Below are 24,421 nucleotides of genomic sequence, written 5' to 3' on the forward strand. Positions count from 1 at the left end.
ATATCCATGTTGATTTGTCGGAAAAGTTTGTTTTATTCTATAATTTTTATTTCATTTTTACGACATCAGTGATATAACAGCAAAATAGTTTAATTCGGGAGTTTTATATCACTGAGTTGTAACCAAAAGCAAAATAAAATTTACCAAATAGTGTTTCAGCTAAACCTTGCGTTACGTTTGTGTATTAGGCCTAATGTTTAAATTCGCCTGCAAATAGGCTTAGTATTAGTGGTAAATAAATGTTACTAAATTTTCTGTTAGTATTTTAACACATATATTATCTACTTGATCTTAAACCATAGAGAAAAATAAACATTTACTAGTATCAAATATATTTTATCATTTGTACTGACGAAAGAATTGAAAACATGTCGGCATGTTCGCACCACGTTTTCTACTTTCTGACCAGAATACATTGATAAGTGCAGAGAGTGCTATTTAAATCGTTTTCAGAATATACGCTATAACATTTCATTTTTATGCACAGATTTTACTAAAACTGTGGTGATTAAACAATAACTTTAAGATTGATGAAATAAAAGAAGAGTATGTCCATTTTTAAGTTACAGACAAGTTCGTTTTATTTAAATTCTATAATTTTCGTTAATCATTCAACAATGGCTTTCCATCAGTTTAGGCTGGCTTTAGTATACATATATAATACTCTTCATCGTGTGTTGCACATTTTGAGTTTTCCGTTGAGGTACAGCTCTTCCCAGATACACTTATTAAAAACTAACGAGAGGAAACACTTGGAAAAACAGCATGAAAACATAGATATTTTTATAATTAACTGATATGTTTACTTTCTTTAGTGAACTTGTTATATTAAATCTAAATCCCTTTAATTATTTTTATTTTAATTAAGCAACGAAATAAAATATAGCTAAAAGTCAATCAAAAGTGTTTCAAATTACATTGTTCAGTAAAAAAAATGTTTCATTTTGCACACGTGAAATATCATAGGCGGCGCTATTAGCATTCGGGGTTACGATATTTTTCGGTACAACTAGCGGTAAATTTACCAAATGCTAGTTTACTAGTCGGTTTTGGTTTGGTTTAAATTTTGCGCAAAGCTACACGAAGGCTATCTGCGTTAGCCGTCCCTAATGTAGCAGTGTAAAACTAGAGGGAAGGCAGCTAGTCATCACCACCCACCTCCAACTCTTGGGCTACTCTTTTACCAGCCTCCAGTGGCACAGCGGTATGTCTGCGGACTTACAATGCTAAAATCCGGGTTTCGATACTCGTGGTGGACAGAGCACAAATAGCCCATTGTGTAGCTTTGTGCTTAGTTCAAAACAAAATAATAATAACTCTTTTACCAACGAATAGTGGGATTGATTGTAACATTGTAACGCACCCACGGCTGAAAGGATGAGCATGTTTGGTGTGACAGAGATTCGTGACCGATGGGACAGCGAAATTTTGACGAACTTACAATGCTAAAATTCGGGATCCAATTCCCCGCGGTGGATACAACAAATAGCTTACTATGGCTTTGTTCTGAGCACAAACGAATGTTAAGACAATAAATGCGGTTTTTGGAAAGTGATAAGTAATAAATTTTAACATTAAGTTTTGAATGGTAATAATACCATGAAGAAAATATTTAAATATATTAGTAATAATACCATGAAGAAAATATATAAATATATTAGTAATAATACCATGAAGAAAATATATAAATATATTAGTAATAATACCATGAAGAAAATATATAAATATATTAGTAATAATACCATGAAGAAAATATATATCAGTAATAATACCATGAAGAAAATATATAAATATATTGTTTTATTTTATGTTTCAGTTTGCTTAGGCTTAACTAAAATATATAATGAATGAAATTTAGCAGTCTGAGGTAAATATAAACAAAAAACAAAGTGCTAAATCATATAAAAAGTTGGAAGTGCATTTGATGATTTGACTAGCGACAGCTTGAGGAACCATGTGTAGTTTATTATATTTACCTTTTCATGTATCGTTATTTTATGGAAGGAGAGGTAAGAAAGTAGTTTTGGAATTGTTTGTTCGTTTAAGAGCCAAGCCACGTAGGGTTATCTGCTATGTCTAACTCGGAGAATCGAATGTTGTAAGTCCGTAAACGTACCAGAATGGATTGAAAATGTTTAGGACTGTGTATGTGTGTATGTCTTCTTATAGACAAGCGACACTGGGCTATATGCTGAGTCCCCTGCGGGGAATCGAATCCCTGATTTTAGCGTTGTAAACCCGAAGACTTATCGTTGTACCAGCGGAGGAGTGTCTGTCTTAGAACACTGAATTTGGTTTTGTTTGGTCCAGATTCTACTAATGTGTCAACTTCTTAAAATGATCTGATTGCAGTGTTACAGTTTGAAATACGAAACACATTGATTACTATGGATAACGAAGTCCCACATCATGATTCGTTGAGTATTGCAGTTTTTATCAGTTCTTGATAAATTCATAACAGTAACATTAACTAAATTAGCTTTATCTGTCTTCAGTTGTAAACCGCTTGGTATATGTTTTGTTTACGTGGGAAACCGTGATAGATCTCACAAAATATACAAGGAATGTTTTTTGGATAACGTTGGTATTTTGTTTTTGATATTATACTGGTAATTAATACTTTTTATACAGCTGTGGTTACACATCATATTGAAAACCGTTTCGTAAAAAGTTTCTGTAGGCAAAGTTTTATGTAGAACATACTGCCTTAGAGAAAATATGCTATTTAACTTTAACATATTTGACTTACAAATTCTAATAACATACATCTTGATCAATACATATGTTTATTACACATGTTTCCTTTTCCACATCGCTCAGTTTTTCCATGCCTCAAAACGTCAATGAATTATATTTCATAGCTAACACTAATTTCTTATTCAACAGGATGCACCGATGGACGATAAAAATGTGGATTCATCAAATTCAGAATCCAATAAACCGGCGAGTTTCGTTTTGGTTCTATTTTTTTTTCTTAATTATCCATTGCTACAATTATTCTTCATTACAACTTGTTATTAATTAGACTTATATTTGTTTATTTATAATGAAGTTGACTTGAAATTATGTATTAACTATTACGCATTGCTCTGAATTCAGTGTTATTTTAATTTAGAAAAATATATATATATATATTAGTTTCAGCGACACCTTGTTTAAATTTATTTTTATTTCTTGATAAATTAAATTTCCAAAACGTTAAAGAATTAAATATTAAATAAAGATACAGATAGATTTAACATGTGTTTTGTTGTTGTTGTTGATTATATTTTAATTTGTTTCGTTCGTTTTTGCCTCGTAAAAGGTGGAAATAACAGTGGAAAGTTTGGAAAAATATCTCAGTATGGAAAAACAAATACAAATGTATGAAAAGCAACATGTTCTTGAAAACTACCAAGTAAAAACAGAACAGCTCGAGCAGTTGGAGAAGAAATTAGAGGAACTAAAAGACACTCAAAAACAACTAAATGAGCAGACGTGAGTATATTCAACGTGTCTCCAGCCACAGAGAAAAAATGAATTATCTGTATTTCGGCATATTACGCACTATTTTAGTACCTTTTTCCACACCATTTTACTTTTAATTGCAAAGTTTCCCGTATTAAAAGTGTTCGCAGAAATTTCAGTGAAACGTGTCGTACTCGTGTTGTTTCTATTCGGTATTTCTTCGCAGTATTTGCAAAAGCAATTCCTAAATGTCTATAGGTTTTAATCAAGCTTTGGGAGATCGTGACCAGTTAACCTCCGCTAAAGTCCATTTTAGAAGTAAAGGAATGAGAAAAACCTAACATCTTCCAACAAGCTTGCCCAGAAGTTACTACGCATACCACCATGGTGGTACGTAATGACGGTTTATATTTCTTGCATTTCACGATAATGAAAGACGAAACAGTCAATAACATATATAGATAATTACTGTATACTTTTTAATTAATTTCTTTTCCTCAAAAAAGTGTGAATTTCAGTGAAGATAAAACAATGTATAAGCCTAACCTATTCTCTAATTATTTACTCTCGCCAGAGCAGAAAAATAAATAATAGACCTCTACTTATTTTCTTCACTGAAATTTATATTTTGATGAGAAGAAACTTATTAGCAAATAAATAATTATTTAGTTCGCTGAATTATAATAGACATTTAATTACAGTGATATGCCAAATTGTATCGAAACATGTTATACATTTTAGGTTATTAGTGCTGAGTCAAAATGTTTCTTCTTCTTTTAAAAGGCGTGATATTAATTTTCATCTCTCGACGTTGTCAGTTCTTAAATTTTCGTGTAATAATATGTATGGATTTATCCATCAGATCATCAGATAATTCTAGTAGAAAACTGTACACTTTAGCAATATGTTCTAAATGGTGATGGTTAAACCTGCCAAATGTTTTGCTGTAACATCACATGCGCTGTCATCTATTGTTGATAATATTAACTAACATGAAATACGAGTAATTTGTCTCACCTAGAGGTATCGAAAATACAGATAGTAAAAGACTTATATCCTCTTATTTAATTTAATTGAAACAATGAGTTAATTACATTCAGTACTTCAGTATGTAACTCATCACATATGTTTATTATTAATAGTTTGTCTTACATCTTTTTTCTATAATTTTGTTCATCTATCTCTCCCTATCTATATACAGGCTTTCTCTATATGAGTTTTTAACATTGACAATACTATATAGTATATTACTTACACTAACCTTTAGGTATCTTGTTCGTATTTGTTTTATCTGGCACACGTGTTCTGTATTTGGCTGTAAACCTATTTAATTTGTTCTACCAGAAATACAACAAATCCCATTTTATACTTAAATATTTCCTTTATAAATAACCAATGATTTATAACATTTCTTTTCCCTATCATATATACTAGGAAAAACACCCTCCGTCCGCACAGGTATAAATACCTGTTTCTGCGGAAGGCTATTGTGTCTGCAACCTTCCAGGGAATGGTCTTACAGTTCTACAGCAGTGTACTCATAATTGGCTTTCAATAACGTTTACCATTCTTGAGAAAAAGAATTTATTGAAATTTTAGTTTTAAAATGAGCTATCGTCACAGCATTACATCACAGAACATATTTTATTGAGGTATTTCTTTGTAAACATAGTTATCAATGAAATTGTCGTCTTGTTCTTATGTTACAAAACTTGTGAGATTTTTTACCACAGAAAAATAAATAATATTTTAAGTTTGTTTTTTATTGTTTTCTATTTGAAACTTATTCCTGTTTTGTAATTTTTATTGGTTAAATCTGAAACATATCATTTTTGTGTAAATTTTATATTTTATTTATCGCTCAGCTATAAAAATGTTGCCTAATTATAAAAATATTACCCAGTTATGACAGGTGATTTTCAGTCGCGGAGTTTCCGAGAGCCCTCCAGTGGCACAGTGGTATGTCTTATACCACTAAAAACCGGTTTTCGGTACCCGTAGCGGACAGAGCACAAATAGCACCTTATGCTTAACAAAAAACAACCAAAATTTTCCGAGATGTGAGTTTCGGATGTATACATTACCACTTCCTATATAACAAGATATCTAAAACCCGTATACAACGTTTATTCCATAATTTCATAAAATTAAAAGCGTGAAACGAACTATGCTTCATAGTTTCTAATTCTGATTTAGGGATAGTAGATACAAGCCATAAGGTTGAACATGTCATTCATCACATCCTATATTTATTGGACGTTTGTTTATGGTAAAAAACAATACATGGCGAGCTTCTAACCAAGCTAATGGTTTGAACTTATATCTTGTTACTTCAAACGGTTATCGAATGAAATTTTGCATGGCTTTCGTTAGGCCTAAAAAACAAACGACGTTTCACATTTTAACACGATTACTACACCTATCATCGCTTCTTACGAGGGCTGTTCAAAAAATACGCGGACTGTTTAAATTGCGCGGCTCCAGTTGGTTCCAGGGCAATCCGCTTGGTGTCGCTAGGTTCGCACAGATCAGCTGATTACGACGCCATTTCCCGATTGTAGATATCTTTATTTGTGTATTAGCTACGCGGTTTTAAGTGAAGTGCGATTTTTTCATTTGGCGGATTTCAGAATGAATGACCTGAAGGAGCAACGATTTGCTGTGAAATTTTGTGTTAAACTTGGAAAATCTGCGACTAAAACTTTTGCTATGCTTAACACGGCTTACGTATGCTATGAAGCGTACGGCATGTTTCAAGTGGCATGAACGTTTTAAGGATGGTCGACAGTCCATTGAAGATGATGAGCGTCCTGTACGTCCTTCCACGTCAACTGACGACCCACACGTCGACAAAATCAACATCCTGGTGCGGGCAAATCGACGTCTGACTGTCAGGGAGCTTGCTGAAGAGTGTGGGATATCAGTTGGATCTTGTTACGAGATTTTGACCGAAAAATTGAAGATGCACCGCGTTGCTGCGAAATTCAGCCCTCAGAACTCGTGAGTTTTTGGCCAAACACTCGATCACTGTTCTTCCCCACCCCCCCTACTCACCTGACCTTGCTCCTTGCGATTTTTTCTTGTTCCCCAAACTCAAAAGACCCTTGAAAGGAAGAAGATTTGAGACGATTCCCGAGATTAAGGCAAATGCGACGAAGTAGCTGGAGGACATTACAAAAGAAGCGTACCAGGACTGTTTCAACAAGTGAAAACACCGTTGGGATAAGTGTGTGCGTTGGGGAGGAGAGTACTTTGAAGGAGTCCCAGACCTGTAACTTCTAAATAAAGTACATTTTGTTTTATGACGTCAGTCCGCGTATTTTTTAACAGCCCTCGTATATCAAACTCGTAATTTATTTGTCTACTTCCTCAAACAGCACATCTTGAACCATAACATATCTTGAAATATCGTACCGCTACTGGTGTTTTAATATTTATGTGACAACGGTCATTTTAATTTTGCCACAAAAGAAAGTATATTACTATATCATTGTAAATCTCATAGTCTTATGTTTAGCCTGAACGGAGTTAAAGTAAGTCAAGCTTCACACCCTAAAATTGCTCTGCAGTAGAGTCAATAAAATAATATTTTGTATAATAAAGGCAAAAATATGACTTATAATAATATCTAAATTATCTAATATTCATAATTTATCTTCTGGCCTTTCTTCATAAATTTTTAAGGCCTAATTTAGAGGTTCAGTTTTCGATTACCATGTTTTGCCAAAAATTGTCAATAGCTTTCAAATATTTTTATGTACCTTCCTTTAGAAACTTTTTAATATATAATTACGACTATTTAAACATTTTTATTTTATTTAAGTGTAATAGAGGCACTTCCGTAGGGTGCATGAAAGTCCTCCGTTTCAAGAGTAAATAAAACCAAAATTAAGAATAATGATACTTTTCCTTATTTCTTTTGAAATTCTTAAGCCTTGCTGTCTTGTAGTCTGAATATGCATACTTTTCTCGTGATTCATGGCATGCGCACGTTTTACAGTACAATTTGGAATGTTAGGTGTCCCTTATGTGACGTAATTTTAATGTCAATTAAAAACACTACAGTATAGTGGTGCGAGGGGTTAGAGCAAATGACCACAGACGGTCTTCAGGTGGTGCTCTATTAAAAATGAATCGTAATATGTTTAATGAAATATTTTAATATAAATATCAGGAGTAAAAAAAATGCACAACATTGTCGTTATATAAATGAAGCTTTTCACATGTAGGTTGATCTCAGAGTGTTTTATGGTCCAGTCCAGGATTAATAACAAAATAATCGGTCTGAGTTATAGAGGCAAGCAGAAAAAAGGAAAGATTAACGTTATAACATATATTTATGATCATGTATTTATAACATATATTTAAGTATATATCTGTATATGTATTTTAATATTTCGTTGCTTTTCTGAGACTTGAAACTGGTCAACTCTGAAAATTATCTTCATAATAATATATAATTAGAAAATCACATGTGGTTAATACCACGTTTTTCAAGGCTAAAAGAAAGGTTATATAATATGTCTCATATAATGTGTTTATGGTAGTGCTCCAGAACAAGGGTTCCCAAATTATTGACGAAAGCACTTTAGGGGGGGGGAATATGCAAAAACAAAATTATCTAACAGAAGAAAATAGCAAATGAAGTATTTAAAAAATCAGAGCTAAAAACTTCAATTAACGAATCTTAAAATATATTTCTTTAAATACGCTGTTTGCAATTAAAGTAATGTACTCACTGGATGGTGGAGGGTAAGGCAGTAAGGATGCAGAATGTTGGGAACCCTTGCTCTAGAAGGAGACATGAAAATGAAAGAGTTAGAGCCCTCCTTAGATAAATTAGGCTTATGAACATTTTAATCATTTAAATTTCAGAACGGAACTCCAAACCGTAGAGAACGCTGATGGTACTAATGACCAAAATGTGAAACAGTTTTTCATGGAAAAAACGGAAAATGGCCAGGAACTGAGTAAAGAACACGAGGACATTGTGGATGCTTTGAACCGTAAGGTAAAGAATTTAATATTTCCACAATGCAAATTTTGATGTAAAATTTAAATTTACCTTTATATTTAAAACACGTTGGAAAAACTATCTATGCGTCAGTTTTCTTGTATGTATCACGAATAAGTCATACACACAAACTAAAATGTTATATATGACAGTTAATATCAATAAACACTTCCTAGATCTTGTGTGTGTGTGTTGCATAGAAAATTATTTTACCAAATATGTTTGGTTGTTTCTTTATGTGGAGTGTTGTAATAGGCACAAAACATCAAATTATTCAATATGGTGTAATATGTAGATTCACAAATAGAAACAAGTGTGTAATTTGCGAGCTAACCCTGTCGCGGCAGTTTATACTCTAGAAAAAATGTCGCCCTTGTTGGAGTATAAGGAACTTAGGTTTGGAGCAAACAACACTAAAAATGAACAGTTGGAAACAATATAACGAATATACTTTTTTATTTCCCCAGAAGTGTAACCCAAATCACAATTAACAATGGTGTTTGTTTGTGTGATTTTCATAGCAAAACCATATGAGGCCATTTGCTGTGGTCATCGAGAAGAATCGAACCTCTAATATTAACGTTTATTAAGTCCGCGAGCAAAGACTTCTACAAAAACCCTTATCGTTTTAGATTTATTTAGATTCTTAAATGACCTCCATCTTGACACATCTTCAAAGATTATTAACTTTAACTTAAGTGTTGTTGTCTTCCTTCATTATTATCAAGCGCTTTCATAATTCTCATGTTAAGGTTCAAAGAATAAACATAAGCGTTTGAAACAAAGTTCGATTTTTACTTTTCAAAAACACGTTAAAATCCTATTGTTTCACCTGAATAGAGTGTAAAAGAGTTTATGAATTCGATGAACGTAAATATTTGAAAGCTCGATTCATAAAATTAACACATTTTGGATTCTTTGAAATCGATTTTAGTGCCTAAATATGTAAAAAACTGTGGTGTTTCACTTCAGTGCGGTTAAACAGTACTTTAAAAATATTTATATAGTAGTTGCTAAGGTTAACACACATTGAGTTAACCACGCCAGTTGATGTTCTCTATGATGTTTCTAGTTATTCATCTATGCATATCAACTGTTTCAAACTAATTCTGCCGGCATGGCCATGTGGTTAGGGGCGCTCGACTCGTAATACGAGAGTCGCGGGTTCGAATCACCGTCACATCAAACATACTCGCTCTTTAAGCCGTGGACTCTTTATAATGTGATGATCAATCTTACTATTCGTTGGTAAAAGAGTAGCTCAAGAGTTGGCGGTGGGTGGTGATGACTAACTGCCTTCCCTCTAGATTTACACTGCTAAATTAGGGACAGCTAGATAACCCCCGTGTAGCTTTGAGCGAAACTCAAAACAAACAAACGAACTTAGTTTCACAAATTTAAGCTCTAAAGATACTTTGTTAGTGTTGTAAAATTTGCATTCGCATACGAAAGTTTTTCATACAAGAAAAATAAGTCACTGGCTACTGGATATTTTCATACACGTCTCATTCCACGTATACATTTAAACACACAGGTAGTTTACCACTTTTCAGAGTATCTACAATAACGCATGTTAAAATATTTAGGTAGACAAAGTTTAGCTACAAACTAGGCTTATTATGTAGTGATAGCACTTTGAGACGCCCCCACCAGCGGCACAGTGGTATGTCTGCGGACTTTACCGCCATAAATTGGGTCTCGATACCCGTGGTGGGCAGAGAACAGACAGACCTTGGTATAGCTTTGTGTTTACTATCAAACAACAACTTTGAGAACCATATTAGGTCTCTTAAACTGACTGCTATCGCATATTATTCGCATTGTTCATACATTTGTCAAAACCAAACAATTTAAAAAGAGTCACCCAAGTACGAGAGTATGAGTCAGGGTTAGCTTGATGTTGACACACGTTTAGAGTCGTGTGTGCGTCACAAGAAGCTTAGATCAAATCCTACCATTCGATTAGAGCAGACGAAGTGTTGGATAAAACAAATCATTAAATGTTGACATTTTTAACATATTCATTTTTCCCCGCTAGGAAATAATTAGTCAGGAATTGGAAAGTACGACTCGTCAACGTGACGACCTAAAACAGGAAATAGCCACATTATCAGAAGAAAGAGAAACAATACAAAGGTTGTATGAAGAAATAGACGAGATGCTAGGTATTCAAAATATTGGGTTGTTGTTTTTTGTTCTTCTGATCGTGTCTTCAGAACGATGGAAGTTTATTATTGTAGATATGTTAATAGTTATGTATTACATTCCTAATTCAGTCACAATGAGGGTTAAACCCTACTGTATACGGTGTTTAACTTTCTGAGAAATAGAGCATCTAGTCCAGTTTATTCTTTATGTTGTACTGTTACAGGTGGCTAAAACTGAAAATCATAACCCTCTATTTTGGTGGTTCACTTGTTATGTTTCATTGTTACAGATGGTTAACAACTGAAAACTCTAGCCTAATCTTTTGGTGGTTTACTTGTTATGTTGTACTCTTACAGATGACTCAGGATTGAAAATCAAAGCCTAATCTGTTGATGTTGTACTTGTTAAGTTTTACTGTTACAGATGGCTAACAATTGAAATTCATAGCCTAATACTTTAATGGTGTATATTTTATGTTGTACTGTCGCAGGTGGTTAACAACTGAAAATCATGGCCTAATATTTTGATGGTTTACTTGTTACGTTGTACTGTTTCAGATGGTTAGTAACTGAAAACCATATCTTATATCTTTTGATGGTTTATTTGTTATATTGTACTGTTGCAGGCAGTTAGCAACTGAAAACCATAGATTTTAGATTAATTAATTTGGATTAATGGATTCTGTTCTACACAATAAAAATAACACTAAATGTTATATTTCATTTTGCATATGACATATTCTTGTATTAAAAGTCTTTTTAAGTACGATAAATTAAACAGTTTGAGGTAATTTATTTTCATTAAGGGTTTTTACAAACAAGGCTGACAATATCTATTGATGTAAAGTCATTTCAAATAGAATTTCACACTGTAGTTTATTTATGATATTACATCATTTACCGTCTGTTAGACCGTCTCTAGACAACTAATGTCTAGAGTTATAGCTTGTTCTGTCCCAATTCTTTTCAAATTTCACATTATATTCTGTTTATATATTACATCATTTTACCGTCTCTAGACAGCTAATGTCTAGAGTTATAGCTTGTTCTGTCCCAATTCTTTTCAAATTTCACATTATATTCTGTTTATATATTACATCATTTTACCGTCTGTTAGACAGCTAAAGTCCAGAGTTATAGCTTGTTCTGTCCCAACTCTTTTCAGACAACTTATTTGGAGGCAGTTACGGAAGTGACTTAGAAAATCAGCTTGAGAAGGAAGCGGACTTTCTCCAAGAACAGAAACATTACATGGCTCAGACTCACTTTAAGTGGCGACAAGCGTATATGATGGTCAAACAGGCCACCACCCAACTAGGGTTAGGAGTTCAAAAATGGAAGGAAATACCGAATATCTCACAAGAGTGAGGAACTACCGTTATCCTACTTTAAGAGAATTTTCTTTGTTTCTTCAGATAAGATTTCATTATACTCTTTCGGCAAATGCCACATTATATGCGTACAAAAACATCAAATTTATCTGTTTTCTGTGAGAGAAAGCTATATATACTATATGTTATGGTTGTTTTTTGTGTTTTTTTTTAATGAAGCACAAAGCTATTCAATGAGCTATCTGTGCTTTGCCCACCACGGGTATCGAAACCAGTTTATAGCGTTATAAGTCCGCAGACATACCACTGAGCCGCAAATGTTATGGATTTTAATATAAACGTACTTGTTCGGGTTAGATAACACACGCCGTACTAATGAGAAACTGATAACTAAAGGTTATTAAAAATACAAAATCAAATTCGTCTTCAATTTATACAGTATTTATTATTCTCTAGTATCCGGAATGTACGTTAGCTGTCTTCTTTTTCAAATGCTTCTTAAAGAAAAAGGTAGATGTCGTTAAACTCAACGACGTTGTTCTCATAGTATTAGCAACTTGAGATTTCATTTATCACGTACGTTTTCAGTTTAAAGAACCCTAAATATTCCATTGAATTCAATAACTTTTTCTTCACGCCTTCTGTTTTCACCTAAATGGGATAAAAAAATCTCAAGTTGCTAGAAATAAAGAAAGAGTCCATTTTCATTGAAGTTCGAAAATGAAGAAAATTATTGAGGGAGCACTGAAATGTGTTACGTATAAATCTCAGCCAATCAGTTGATTGCATTATACTCTAACAGTTTTTAAAAAGAAACGTTAATTCCATAATAGAAGTTGATTAAAACAAAATATCAGTAGGTTATATAGCCTACAGCAGTGGTTCCCAACCAGGGGTGATCGGGGTGCGAGATAACATTTCGTTTTATGTAATTTTTAGTTTGTTGTAATATTTTTTCTTTTCCAAATGTTTCATTTTTTGTTTATATATCATTAAAAACTAATTATAAAATATTGTTTTAGCCACCTTTATTCTTAAATAAATAATTACTGTGAGGGGTGCAAAAAATATTAAAATTTTTTAAGGGTGCGAGGCATAAAAAAGGTTGGGAACCACTGGCCTACAGTATGTGGAAACTTTAAGTGGAATATTTTTATAGAGGAAGACTACAGAGGTGTTAATTGTAATGTCATTCATTCAGTTGTTATCCTAAAACTGGGTATGTTATTGTTCACTGAAGAAAACAGATTATCTTATTTTATTTTTACTAGTGATCTTGAACAAAAATATACTTGTGCTGTTGAATCCCGAAACAATATCGTAGCTGCCACTCAGAACCTCCAGGGAGCGCATCGATATCTATGTGATGTTGTTTTCCCCTATTGTACTCAGGAAGAAGTGGAAACACTGAATAAGGTGATAATATAATCGTTCTCAACTGTTTACTAGGGTTAGATTATTGGGTAATAGACTAGAATACAGGAGTTTCTGCAGTAAGGCGACTTAAAATAGTTAGGGCTAGCTTATTGGGTAATAGACTAGAATACAGGAGTTTCTGCAGTAAGGCGACTTAAAATAGTTAGGGCTAGCTTATTGGGTAATAGACTAGAATGCAGGAGTTTCGGCAGTAAGGCGACTTAAAATAGTTAGGGTTAGCTTCTTGGGTAATAGATTAAAATGCAGGAGTTTCTGCAGTAAGGCGACTTAAAATAGTTAGTGTTAGCTTATTGGGTAATAAACTAGAATGCAGGAGTTTCGGCGGTAAGGCGACTTAAAATAGTTAGGACTAGCTTATTGGGTAATAGACTAGAATACAGGAGTTTCTGCAGTAAGGCGACTTAAAATAGTTAGGGTTAGCTTATTGGGTAATAAACTAGAATATTGGAGTTTCTGCAGTAAAGGTAACCTGAAACAGTTAGGGTTAGATTATTGGGTAATAGAATGTAATACAGTGACAGCAATTTTTATCTCTACTATGGAATATTTTTGTTTTCATTAGATTAATTCATATATTTAACCATAACTTGTGGGAAACTAAAGTACTACTCATACTGAGTTTGTTTGCTTTGACGAATGTGCTGGTTGTTCACACTTTGTTTGTTAACAACGTGACGAGTTAGTTTCCATATTTTTCAACATTCACCGAGACTTTACAATTTTCACATGAAAGTTTTCCAAGCGAAATAAACTCGTTTCTTTAGCAGGGCCCGGCATGGCCAGGTGGGTTAAGGCGTTCGACTCGTAATCTGAGGATCGCGGGTTCGAATCCCGGTCGCACCAAACATGCTCGCCATTTCAGTCGTGGGGGCGTTATGACGTGACGGTCAATCCCACTATTCGTTGGTAAAATAGTAGCCCAAGAGTTGGCGGTGGGTGATGATGACTAGCTGCCTTACACTGCTAAATTAAGGACGGCTAGCGCAGGTAGTCCTTTAGTAGCTTTGCGCGAAATTTAAAAAATATATATTTACCAGACGAATCGAGACCACTTTCTGTGATGGACAGAGTGCTATCCGGTTTGGTTCGTTTGCCAGTTAAACGTTGTGGTTTTTCGAACAGAGAGCCGTACTGAGTACAAAATGAAAGCCCCAATGTGGAAAATCTTTAAACCCTTAAAACTACATATCTATATGGTTATGATTAAAATGTTGCAGAACTGAGAAGGCCAAGACTTTTAAAGATTACTGTAATCAGCTTATGCTTGTTCGTTTATCCTAATAATTAGTAAAATTGACTTTCAAATCAGGACTATAAACACGATTAGTGTTAACATTCACCATTCTGTCCTCATGCCTGATATAATTCTCCACGTAAATGTTTCGTGTTTTTATCGTAAAATTTTCAGAAGGAATAATACGATAGTAAAAGTTATTAAAGTAACCGGATAACTGACACAAACTCACACAAACAAAGCAATAAACATTCAGCTAATCTCAAGTTTGTGTTTGTTTTCTTTTTTAATTTTCTATTCTGGATAAGTTTTTTCCGTTACATTGTATGCATCACGGGTTTCTTTGTTTTTTACCACAAATCTACACAATGGGCTACCTGTACTATGCCTACCTACCACGGGGATTTAACTCCGAGTTATAATTTTATAAATTCTCGATTTTTTTATAAAATTTATATTATAATAATAATTTTATTGATCAAAAGGTGCAAAAACAGAATTAACATTAAATTTAAATATATCGTTTATAGCATACTAATATATTTAAAGATTCGTGCGTGTTGCGATGACACAAGTTCGAATCTCTTTGCAGTTAATTTCACCTATTTTGGAATATGATTTACTACCTCAGGTGAAGATGAAATGTTTGCTAATCGCACGTGAAAGTAAACTTCTAGTAATCAGTTATTTCTAAGGATCGTTTCTAATTTTTGAAAGCATAGCACATTAATTTTTTTTATTGTGATTTAAGGCTATCACGTATATATTCACGGATATGCAAACGACAGACCGACACGAGCATGCTTTGTCATGTTACCACACCACCTACCGACGATCAGGTGCATTACGTCAATGGTTCGAACAGGTAGGAATTATTTCAATAATATCCCATGTCAATAGTGGCATTACTTTCCATTTTAACCTGTGGTAAATTAAAGTTACTGTTAAACAGTTGATATTACCAAATAGTTAATATTATCTTTTAATATATTTTTTAATTATTTATAAATGATCAAACTGTAAAAGTGTCAGCAAAAAATAATTTCTAATACGCATTCGTACATATCGCTGTGAAATTATTAAAATAGGTTGTTACCGTTTTTACATGTTCTTGTTACTTTTCTATGTGGATTATTTGTACATTTATGTACTTCTAAAAAGTTGGTAAATAAATTTGCTAGTTTGAAGTTGACTGTCTATTTGAAACATCGCTATCTATTAAGCCTATCTGTGGGTGTGATTGTGACTTGTTAGAAATTAGAGCTGTTTATTCATCACGGTTTTACTAAGATTTCTTGTTTGCTGAAAATTGACTAAAAAGTTGTCTATCTGTACTAGAAGACGCTCTGAACACATGAATGTTTGGTTCTCCATTTTAAGGTGTTGAACACTGTCATCGCCAGAGACGTAGCTCAGTTAGCAGAAGAGTGGAAGACAAAGAAGTTTGAACTTCGCCAAGAACGTGTGCGACTCATTCAAGAAAGAGTCAAAGAATTGACGGGAAAAGATGTCGAATTTGACGTCGGTAAAATCGATAGTTTTTCTGTAAATAATTTTTATTATGCCATCAGAGCTCTTGAACTTTATCAGTAAGTAATATTAAAGATATTCGTTAGACGAGCAGCTGGTTTACTTACATGTGTGATAGAAATGTGAGTGGAACTAAAAATTAGACAGGGCTCAAATTAGGATCTATTCAGAATTTTAAGGTGAGTTGTCTTGTTTTCAGTCTGGATTTGAGAACGTTCGTTTCATCGAAAGACTGACCTCATAATATTATTTTCGTACAGTTATTATAACTGTTTCTGTGAGTGCTCAAATCCAATCCTACTTTAGCCGCCTTTATCGTTTGGCATCGACTCAACATGAGCCTTAAAAAAACTAATATTTAAAAACAGATTTAAAAATATACTTTCCAATTGATAACTTCGAGTTCAATATTTTATTTATGAATAATACAATAAAACTATTTATAGCATAACAGGAAGTTTGATACTTTTAAACAAATGTATTAAGACTAATGTTACTTATTTCTACTTTAACTTGTACAAGATCTAGCTAGGATTTTTAAGGGAAGAGTCCTTTAAAGGGATACCCAATAGAACACGGAAATGGTCCTCCCTGGAATATTTAGAGAGGAAGATGGATTAAATATTGAACGTGAATCAAATATAGGATGTTTATTTTATTGTTAAGTACAAAGCTGCACAATGGGCTATCTCTGTTCCGCCCAGCAAGAGTATCGAAGTCTGTTTTTGTTGTTGTGTTTTGCCGAGTTACTTGGATGTGAAGTGGGAAGGGCCTGAACACAGTTAATGTCTTGCACGAAACAAAATATTTTTATCTGGAATATTTGTCATGAAACTAGTTAAGTTAGAAAACAGCCAAGAATGGACCTTGAAGACTCAAGTGGGGTCCAGCTATGTGCGGGCTGTTAGAAGAGAGTTGGTAAATGACGTAACGTTGACGTTTTTCAGATGTGGATATTGACGCTGAAGATGCTGCCGCCGACGAACAAGTAGCGCAATTGTTTGAAGCGGAAAAGGTTAAAGGTCAGGTAAGTATCTTTGGTTGTGGTGTCTAAACATTGACTCTGTTCAATAACAAGATATCGTGTGATGATAGTTTGACAATTTCCGAAAGTGTTCAGTTTATAATTCTGAAAATATCCAACTTGTCAATGTTTGATAATTCTAAAGTTAACTAATTTTATGTTCCTATATACTTCCGAATCAGATAATCATATCACCTATCGACGATCAGGTACACTACACCGGTAATTATTTTTAACGCTTCAACTCAACTCTTAAACTCGCAATAACGTGCAGGTAAGAGAAACAGAAAGTTAATAAACTGTTACACCAGTTTGTAATCTACGACAATACTGTATAATATTCCATTTCTCTCCCAAATGTTATTGTTAACTGTATAGATTATGCCAAATAGTTATAACGGTATCATAATTTAAAATCAAATCAAAGGATTTTATTTCTGCACTGATAAATGTTTAAGTTATTTTTATCTACATGTTCTTAAGTTAGGATGTAGTGTAAACTTGTAAGAACTGTTATTTAATCCAAACCAAATATTTATATAAAGCAGCCAGTATTGTTTTACTAACAGAGTCTGTAACACTATTCCATGACGTTTTTGAAAAATATTGTGTTACGTTTCTAGTAATATTTCTTCAAATTATCTTGTATACTATAACAGCTACCTCACGAAACATGCTATTAATAAAAAAAGAAATCGAATGTACTTTTCACATTTTGCCTTATTCAGATTTCCTTCCTAGATTATTATACTCCCAAATAGTACGTCAAATCATGAGAAAACTTCCTCCAAAGATTTAATTACTCGTTTGTAGTTAATGGGCTATTTGTGCTCTGCCAACCAGGGATATCGAAACCCGGTTTTTAGTGTAAGTCTTCAGACTTATTACTGAACCATAGGGGGCCCAAGAAAAGTATAAAAGTAGGGGGGAATCAGAAACTGTTTGCTCACAAAACGTTGTTTTTATCTGAATTAGTATCGAAAACATGTATTTATTTTGTTATATATTTATAAACCCACCAGTATAATTCTCTTGCACCTGAGCCACTGATTCCACCAGCTCCAACACCAGTCCCGTTAAAAGACTTAGCACCTCCACCATCTAATGAAGAAATATTTGGTAAGCATTTGTTTGTTTTACAATTGTAATAGAGCGTTTAGTTTAAGTTTTAAATGTATTACTTCACATTACAATATTGTGTTAACTATCAAGTTTAACTCACTGCTCTTTGTTTGTATAGCTTAGCAAATTTTCTCTTTATTTCAGGAAAGATTAACGAACTACGAAAGCGCCACGAAGCGAAAGTTGAAGACTTTAAAAACAGTCAGGCTTTGAAACATGCTCGGATGGAAATAGGATTGAAGGAGAAACTAGATGCCCGACGGAGCCGCAGGAACAGGTTGCAAGCGCACGCGGAAGAAATGCAGGCGTTAGGGGCGGCAGTATAAGATCTTAACGAGAATCTTTCTATACGGCCGGTGTCATCACACATTTTAACAGGGAAACCGTTCGCCAATCACAGCTTGTCCACGTTATTACCACGTGCTACAATACATAAATCTTCACTAGTTGCCCCTACAAAAATTGTTTTCACGATTTTTGTCACTGAACGCAATTTGCTTTAAGAACATTAGGCTTTGTCCCTAAATCTAAGTTCCCCCCCCCATAAAAAAAATATCTACGTAGAATGCACTAGTAAAAATGTTTCATTTTTTAATTTGTTTTTATATACTTTAACATCAAGCCGTTCAACAGTCTGTGTTATGACTGTTACTTTTATGAAAAGATATTTTATATCGTTCCAGCCATACTGATAAGGGTGACTGCATCGTGCTATTGAACGATATGGAATTAGTAGTAAGTATATCACCCGTTTCTTGTGTGTGTACCACCATTCACCACTTCATTAACATACAAAAATCATTCAAATAAAATATGATTAATCATATTTGTTAAGAAGAAAGTCCAATGTAATATATAAGACGTCCTTGGGATTACAATGTAAGGTACTGCTTTATACAGAAATATAGGTTATCATGTTTAATATGTTGTTGGAACATAAATACTTCTTGTTACTTGCCTAAGACATACACAAAAATGGAGTAATACCAAAAACTGGATTAACTGTTCTAAATGTCTTGATTTCGAGGCAACATCTTGTGAAATTCGATATCTTGTACTTAACACCATTTTGATATCATGCTTTATAAAGCAGGTTACAACAATATAGTACGGCTAAGCCTTTTACATCCATTCAGTATCTTTTATAAGTCGTTTTATTGTTTAGGTGATTAAAATAGCTTGGCTTAATTAAAGAGATAAGAACTGTTTTAATTTCTTCAACTGTATGTGAAACATTGAAAATACAGTGGAAGGAATAGTAGACATTGTCACACACAGAGGGACACCAAACAAACGATAGCTGTTTCATCACTGACGTAAAAAACAACCTCCATGTTATTTTGGTATAAGGCATTTTTGTCAAAATTAATGTAATTATTATCCGTTTAACTCCAATTTATTATTTGTTTCATCATAGCTGAAATTGAAACAATTTAAACTGTTTAAAATAAGTTGGTGTTTTCGTTTGAATATGGAGTTCGCAGCACCTTATTGGTTTAATTAATAACTTAATGTTTTGTTTTTCGAGAAGGTCTTTTTACGCATACTTAAATAATAATAACCTAACTGTACAGAAATTCGTCTTTTTTGAGTGAAGTTAAATTTGTTAGTTTAGCTGGGATATTCTAGTAATTAATGGATTACAATATATTGAAGAATATGACGATATACGAGTTCGAAGATGTAAAGTTTTGAGAGCGAGATAGGTATGCAATCTTGTGCGCCTCTAGTGGCGAAAACGTGAAGTTATCTAGGTGAGTTCACGAGGTTACTTCTCGGAAATTTTGAATAAAAAACGGTGCAGTTTGGTTCGTTTTGAGACACAAGTGGGTATAAGTTATCGTGGTGACTGTTCACGAACCAACGGTCATTTCTAGCTCCGACATACTTTGCATGATATCTTGGAATATCTGCAAGTGACGTAATTTCGCGTGCGAAACGTTCACAGATGAAGTCATCTAATGTGTAGTTAAATTTAATTTTAAAGTTGAAATAAAACATTTAGTTGTTATTTTGCGTGTAAATCATGAAAAGAGTTGACACTAAACATTTCTGTATAATATAGAGTTGGAACCTTTGCTTCGTTTTCAAAAGAATAATTTCAACTTTTGAGATAAATCTCGCCAGTAATACCGCATATCCCAAACAAGGTCTTTACAATGTTTCTGATCAGAGCATTGTAGCAATTTATGTGTAACATTTTATATAAAAGTGCCTTACGTAATTTTGTTGCAAAATATCTAAGGTTTGTACACGAAATAAAAACTGTGTTCAGTAAATACTTCAGTGTTACTGCTTTGTTGTTACAATTAAGTTGATCACGTGTTCTTTTTACTCTAAATGAGTTCATGAAGTTACAAAAGGAAGAAACAATGTAAGCATGTAACAATCACTTTAATTATGAGTAAATCTACTAACGAACATTAAGTATCTACAACTTATTGCTGTTTTCACTAAATTTATAGTGACCAAAGTTTAATTGTTAAAGTAGAAAATGACTTTTTGTTGTTGTTTTAGTGCAAATTTACACAATTGGAATCATCCTCTAGATCTCAGCGTGATAAGTCCGTAAACTTACCGAAACCACTTCGCATTAATTAATCAAGAGTTGATCGTATAAGTTGTTTTTTATTATTATTAAACGACTAACGGTTTAAGAAAGTTAAATCTTTTGATTTGACGAAAAAGAATGTTTCATTTTATTGCAATTTGTTTTGTTCCTGTTAACTGAGAAACGCATCTATAGTTAGACACTACATGGTCAGGTGGATAAGGCACTCGACTCCTAATCTGAGGGTCGCCGGTTCGAATCCCGGTCGCACCAAACATGCTCGCCCTTTCAGCCGTGGGGGCGTTATAATGTACGGTTAATCCAACTATTCGTTGGTTAAAAATAGTAGCCCAAGAGTTGGCGGTGAGTGGTGATGACTAGTTGCCTTTCCTCTAATCTTACACTGCTAATTTATTGACGGCTAGCGTAGATAGCCCTCGAGTAGCTTTGCGTGAAATTCAAAAACAAACAAAAACTACGGCCAGCTACATTATGTAGGTAATTGCTTGTAAAACAACTAAGTAATTCATTTTAAATGTTTTCTTGGAATGATAATTTATGGTAATCATGCACTTTCTTTGGTAAAGTCATATGCATAGCTATCATTGTATCGTTCTAATAAAATGTCTGCCTAAAGTGCTATAACATTATGAAACTTTGAGTCTATATACAAATTTTAGTGTAAAAATTTAAAAACAATAAACAACATGCTGAACACATAATTTATAAAGTAATATATTTTTATTTATTTAGCCTTCAATGGGTAACTTTACCAAACCTATATTGATTATTACTGTATTTGCCCTAGGCGATGTATTTAAGGCGATGTTTTTTATTAATAATTAGGCTGTAAAATTCGCAGTCCCCTTAATAGCTGAACACAGGCCCATTCCCCCTATTATAGCCTGTCACATTCATGGACGCCCAGATAGCATGTGCGCCAGATATTCGGTCAAGGTCATCGCTAATTCTTGCAACTAATCCACCTTCAAGCTGTTCAGTCATGGTATTAATATGCAGACCTGAAAGGGAAGTTATGACACTCATTTTTTCTTTCCTATGGTTTCTGAAAATGGAAGTCGCTTTATATTCGAGATCGTCCTATAATTGGGCCAACGAGAATTTGGAATATGTAATGTCCTGAAAAGCTTCGAATTTATTAAAATTAAGCTAGAATTATAATTGCCGATTAGGGTTTCATTCCGTGAAGACGAAATTTCAGTATATATTTTTTTTTCACTGGGAAGTTATTCAACAGTGTTATTCTTCGTTTGAACAACATTTTGCGTTTTCTGACCGAAAGTCGATTTGTTGTTTAGCTGGGCTATTTCCTTTTTTAAAATAAAATTTTATATCGTGTAAAAAATTGTATGAGGACACAATTGAAACATCAGATGGAGATATTATGTCTCCTGTTTCTTACAGTTACAAAATATAAATATGTTTCTAATGTACTCGTCGTGTATGTGATCACGGTAGGATATCTGTTGAAAGTTATCTGTGAAAATAAGAAAGGTTCGAAATCGAAATCGAAACTGTTGTTGTCAGGTATTATGAATTTGGATATTAATGTTACTCATTCATTAGATTACTTAAACATTTTGTGGAAATCATCTTATGTATTCTATATTTTACTTAAATACCTGTGGTTATTGTTTACCATACAATATCTAAATCTCAAGCCAAGTTTTCGCCGAAAATAGCAGACAGCGCAAATTGAAATAGGTCAACTTTTACAACCGCTTTGGAAGCTGTATTGTTTCTTTGTTTTTAAGTTTCGTGCAAACCTACACGAGGACTATCTGCGCTAGCCATCCCTAATTTAGCGGAGTAAGACTAGAGGAAAGGCAACAGGTCATCACCACTCACCGCCAACTTTTGGACTACTCTTTTATCAATAAATAATGGGATTGACCGAAACATTATAACGCCCCCACGGCTGAAAGAGCGAGTATGTTTGGTGCGACGAGGATTCGAACCCGCCACACTTGGATAAGAAGTCGAGCGCCTTAACTACCTGGCTGTGCCAGGCCATTTGTATTAAAACGATTAAACAATCAAAAGTGAAAAATGATTACTATCATATCAGTTGACGAGAAAGTTTATCACCATGTTTTATGGACTTTAGACTGATCGAGTTTCTGGTTAAAGAAACGTTTTGTTCCTGTTTGTTTGTTTACTTGAACAATACATTATTTGCATACTGGTCAAAACAGCCAGATGGAAAACCTACGGTTCAGTTCTAGCTGTTCCTAATTTTAAACTAGAAACCAGAGGAAGGACATCGTATGGGCAACAGCCGCCACCTGAAGAAGCTACTTTTAACATAATTGCGAGATTATCTGTTATTGTTTTCACACACCCACAGTTAAATTAAAAGGGAAGTTTAGAAAATTTCATCTTTGTATGTTGTTTTTTCTGAAATGGTCAAATTTAATAAAATATTTATCAGGACAACATATCTGTTCGCACTCAAATACCTCTAGACAGTTCAGAGTATATTCAACGATTCATCTTACCTGCATACAAGTTAATAACGTATTCAAATGTGCTGAACAGCCCGTATCTCAGTACACTGTGAATGGGCAAGTATCGTACTGGCTACGCAAACATAGGGTTACCAAAGGTCCCTGTTTTTTAGCTTTATTTTTTCTGTCTCGGTTAGAAACAGAAAAATGTTCTCTGTACCACAGTGTGAAATTGGTTCAAGTTTTGTCATTATACACGATTCCTTTCAATTTTACCAGGAGAATATTTTGACAAAGCGCAATAAAACCCCTTACCCTCACCTTGAAAACAACTTAGGTACATTTTTTTATTCATCCATATTTTTTTCGACTACATAAACTTCTAACATATTTTGTTTTGTCCATAGTTTTGAAAAGTGATGCAATAGCCACCAGATTATTTAGTAGATGTAACTGTTACAGCGTCACTCTGTATGGGAAGAAAATATCACACTTTTCACTCTGTAAATGTGGTAAACACCATACTGTAAAAGTGTATTATGGCCAGGGTGAATCCCTTGTATTTTTGTTTATTGTGGCATAGCTAACCATATTTCAGATTGCAATCTGTTCTCACTAAAATGTTCCTAACTAGTTCGGAGCCCGGCATGGCCAGTTGGTTAAGACGTTCGACTCATAATCCGAGGGTCGCGGGTTCCAATCACCGTCACACCAAACATGCTCTCCCTTTAAGCGTTATAATGTGACGGTCAATCACACTATTCGTTGGTAAAAAGTAGCCCAATAGTTGTCGGTGTGGTGATGACTAGCTGCCTTCCCTCTAGTCTTACACTGCTAAATTACGGATGGCTAGTGCAGATAGTCCTCGTGTAGCTTTGCGCGAAATTCGAAAACAAACTAGTTCGGTGTTTGTTTATTCACACCTAGATGCCCATAGCCAGTTCAGTGTATATTCTTTCACACCTAACCAGTTCAATATAGTATGGTAAGACATTTAAACTGAAAGATTACAGCAATGGTTTCCTAATCTTTATGAGTAAAAACGTAAGAAAAACTAAGTCTGTTTGATTTGCTACACTGATGGCCAGGTTAATGTTGTGTTTCGCTCTCACTTCA

At 33.8% G+C, this 24,421-nt stretch overlaps 1 protein-coding gene across 1 annotated transcript in view; it reads left to right on the forward strand.

The window, feature by feature from the left end:
• LOC143239181 (uncharacterized) overlaps nucleotides 1-19,210 on the forward strand; it is a 34,641-nt gene extending 15,431 nt beyond the window's left edge. Inside the window, exons 3-13 of the mRNA XM_076480045.1 lie at nucleotides 2,887-2,943; nucleotides 3,305-3,477; nucleotides 8,323-8,458; nucleotides 10,500-10,626; nucleotides 11,774-11,972; nucleotides 13,211-13,355; nucleotides 15,362-15,475; nucleotides 15,991-16,135; nucleotides 17,088-17,167; nucleotides 18,187-18,283; nucleotides 18,431-19,210. Of these exons, the coding sequence (XP_076336160.1) occupies nucleotides 2,887-2,943; nucleotides 3,305-3,477; nucleotides 8,323-8,458; nucleotides 10,500-10,626; nucleotides 11,774-11,972; nucleotides 13,211-13,355; nucleotides 15,362-15,475; nucleotides 15,991-16,135; nucleotides 17,088-17,167; nucleotides 18,187-18,283; nucleotides 18,431-18,612 (1,455 nt within the window). The 3' untranslated portion in view covers nucleotides 18,613-19,210. The remainder of the gene's footprint in view (nucleotides 1-2,886; nucleotides 2,944-3,304; nucleotides 3,478-8,322; nucleotides 8,459-10,499; nucleotides 10,627-11,773; nucleotides 11,973-13,210; nucleotides 13,356-15,361; nucleotides 15,476-15,990; nucleotides 16,136-17,087; nucleotides 17,168-18,186; nucleotides 18,284-18,430) is intronic.
• The last annotated feature ends 5,211 nt before the right edge of the window (nucleotides 19,211-24,421 follow it).

Source organism: Tachypleus tridentatus, chromosome 13, assembly GCF_004210375.1.
Source record: "Tachypleus tridentatus isolate NWPU-2018 chromosome 13, ASM421037v1, whole genome shotgun sequence".
Classification (NCBI taxonomy): domain Eukaryota; kingdom Metazoa; phylum Arthropoda; class Merostomata; order Xiphosura; family Limulidae; genus Tachypleus; species Tachypleus tridentatus.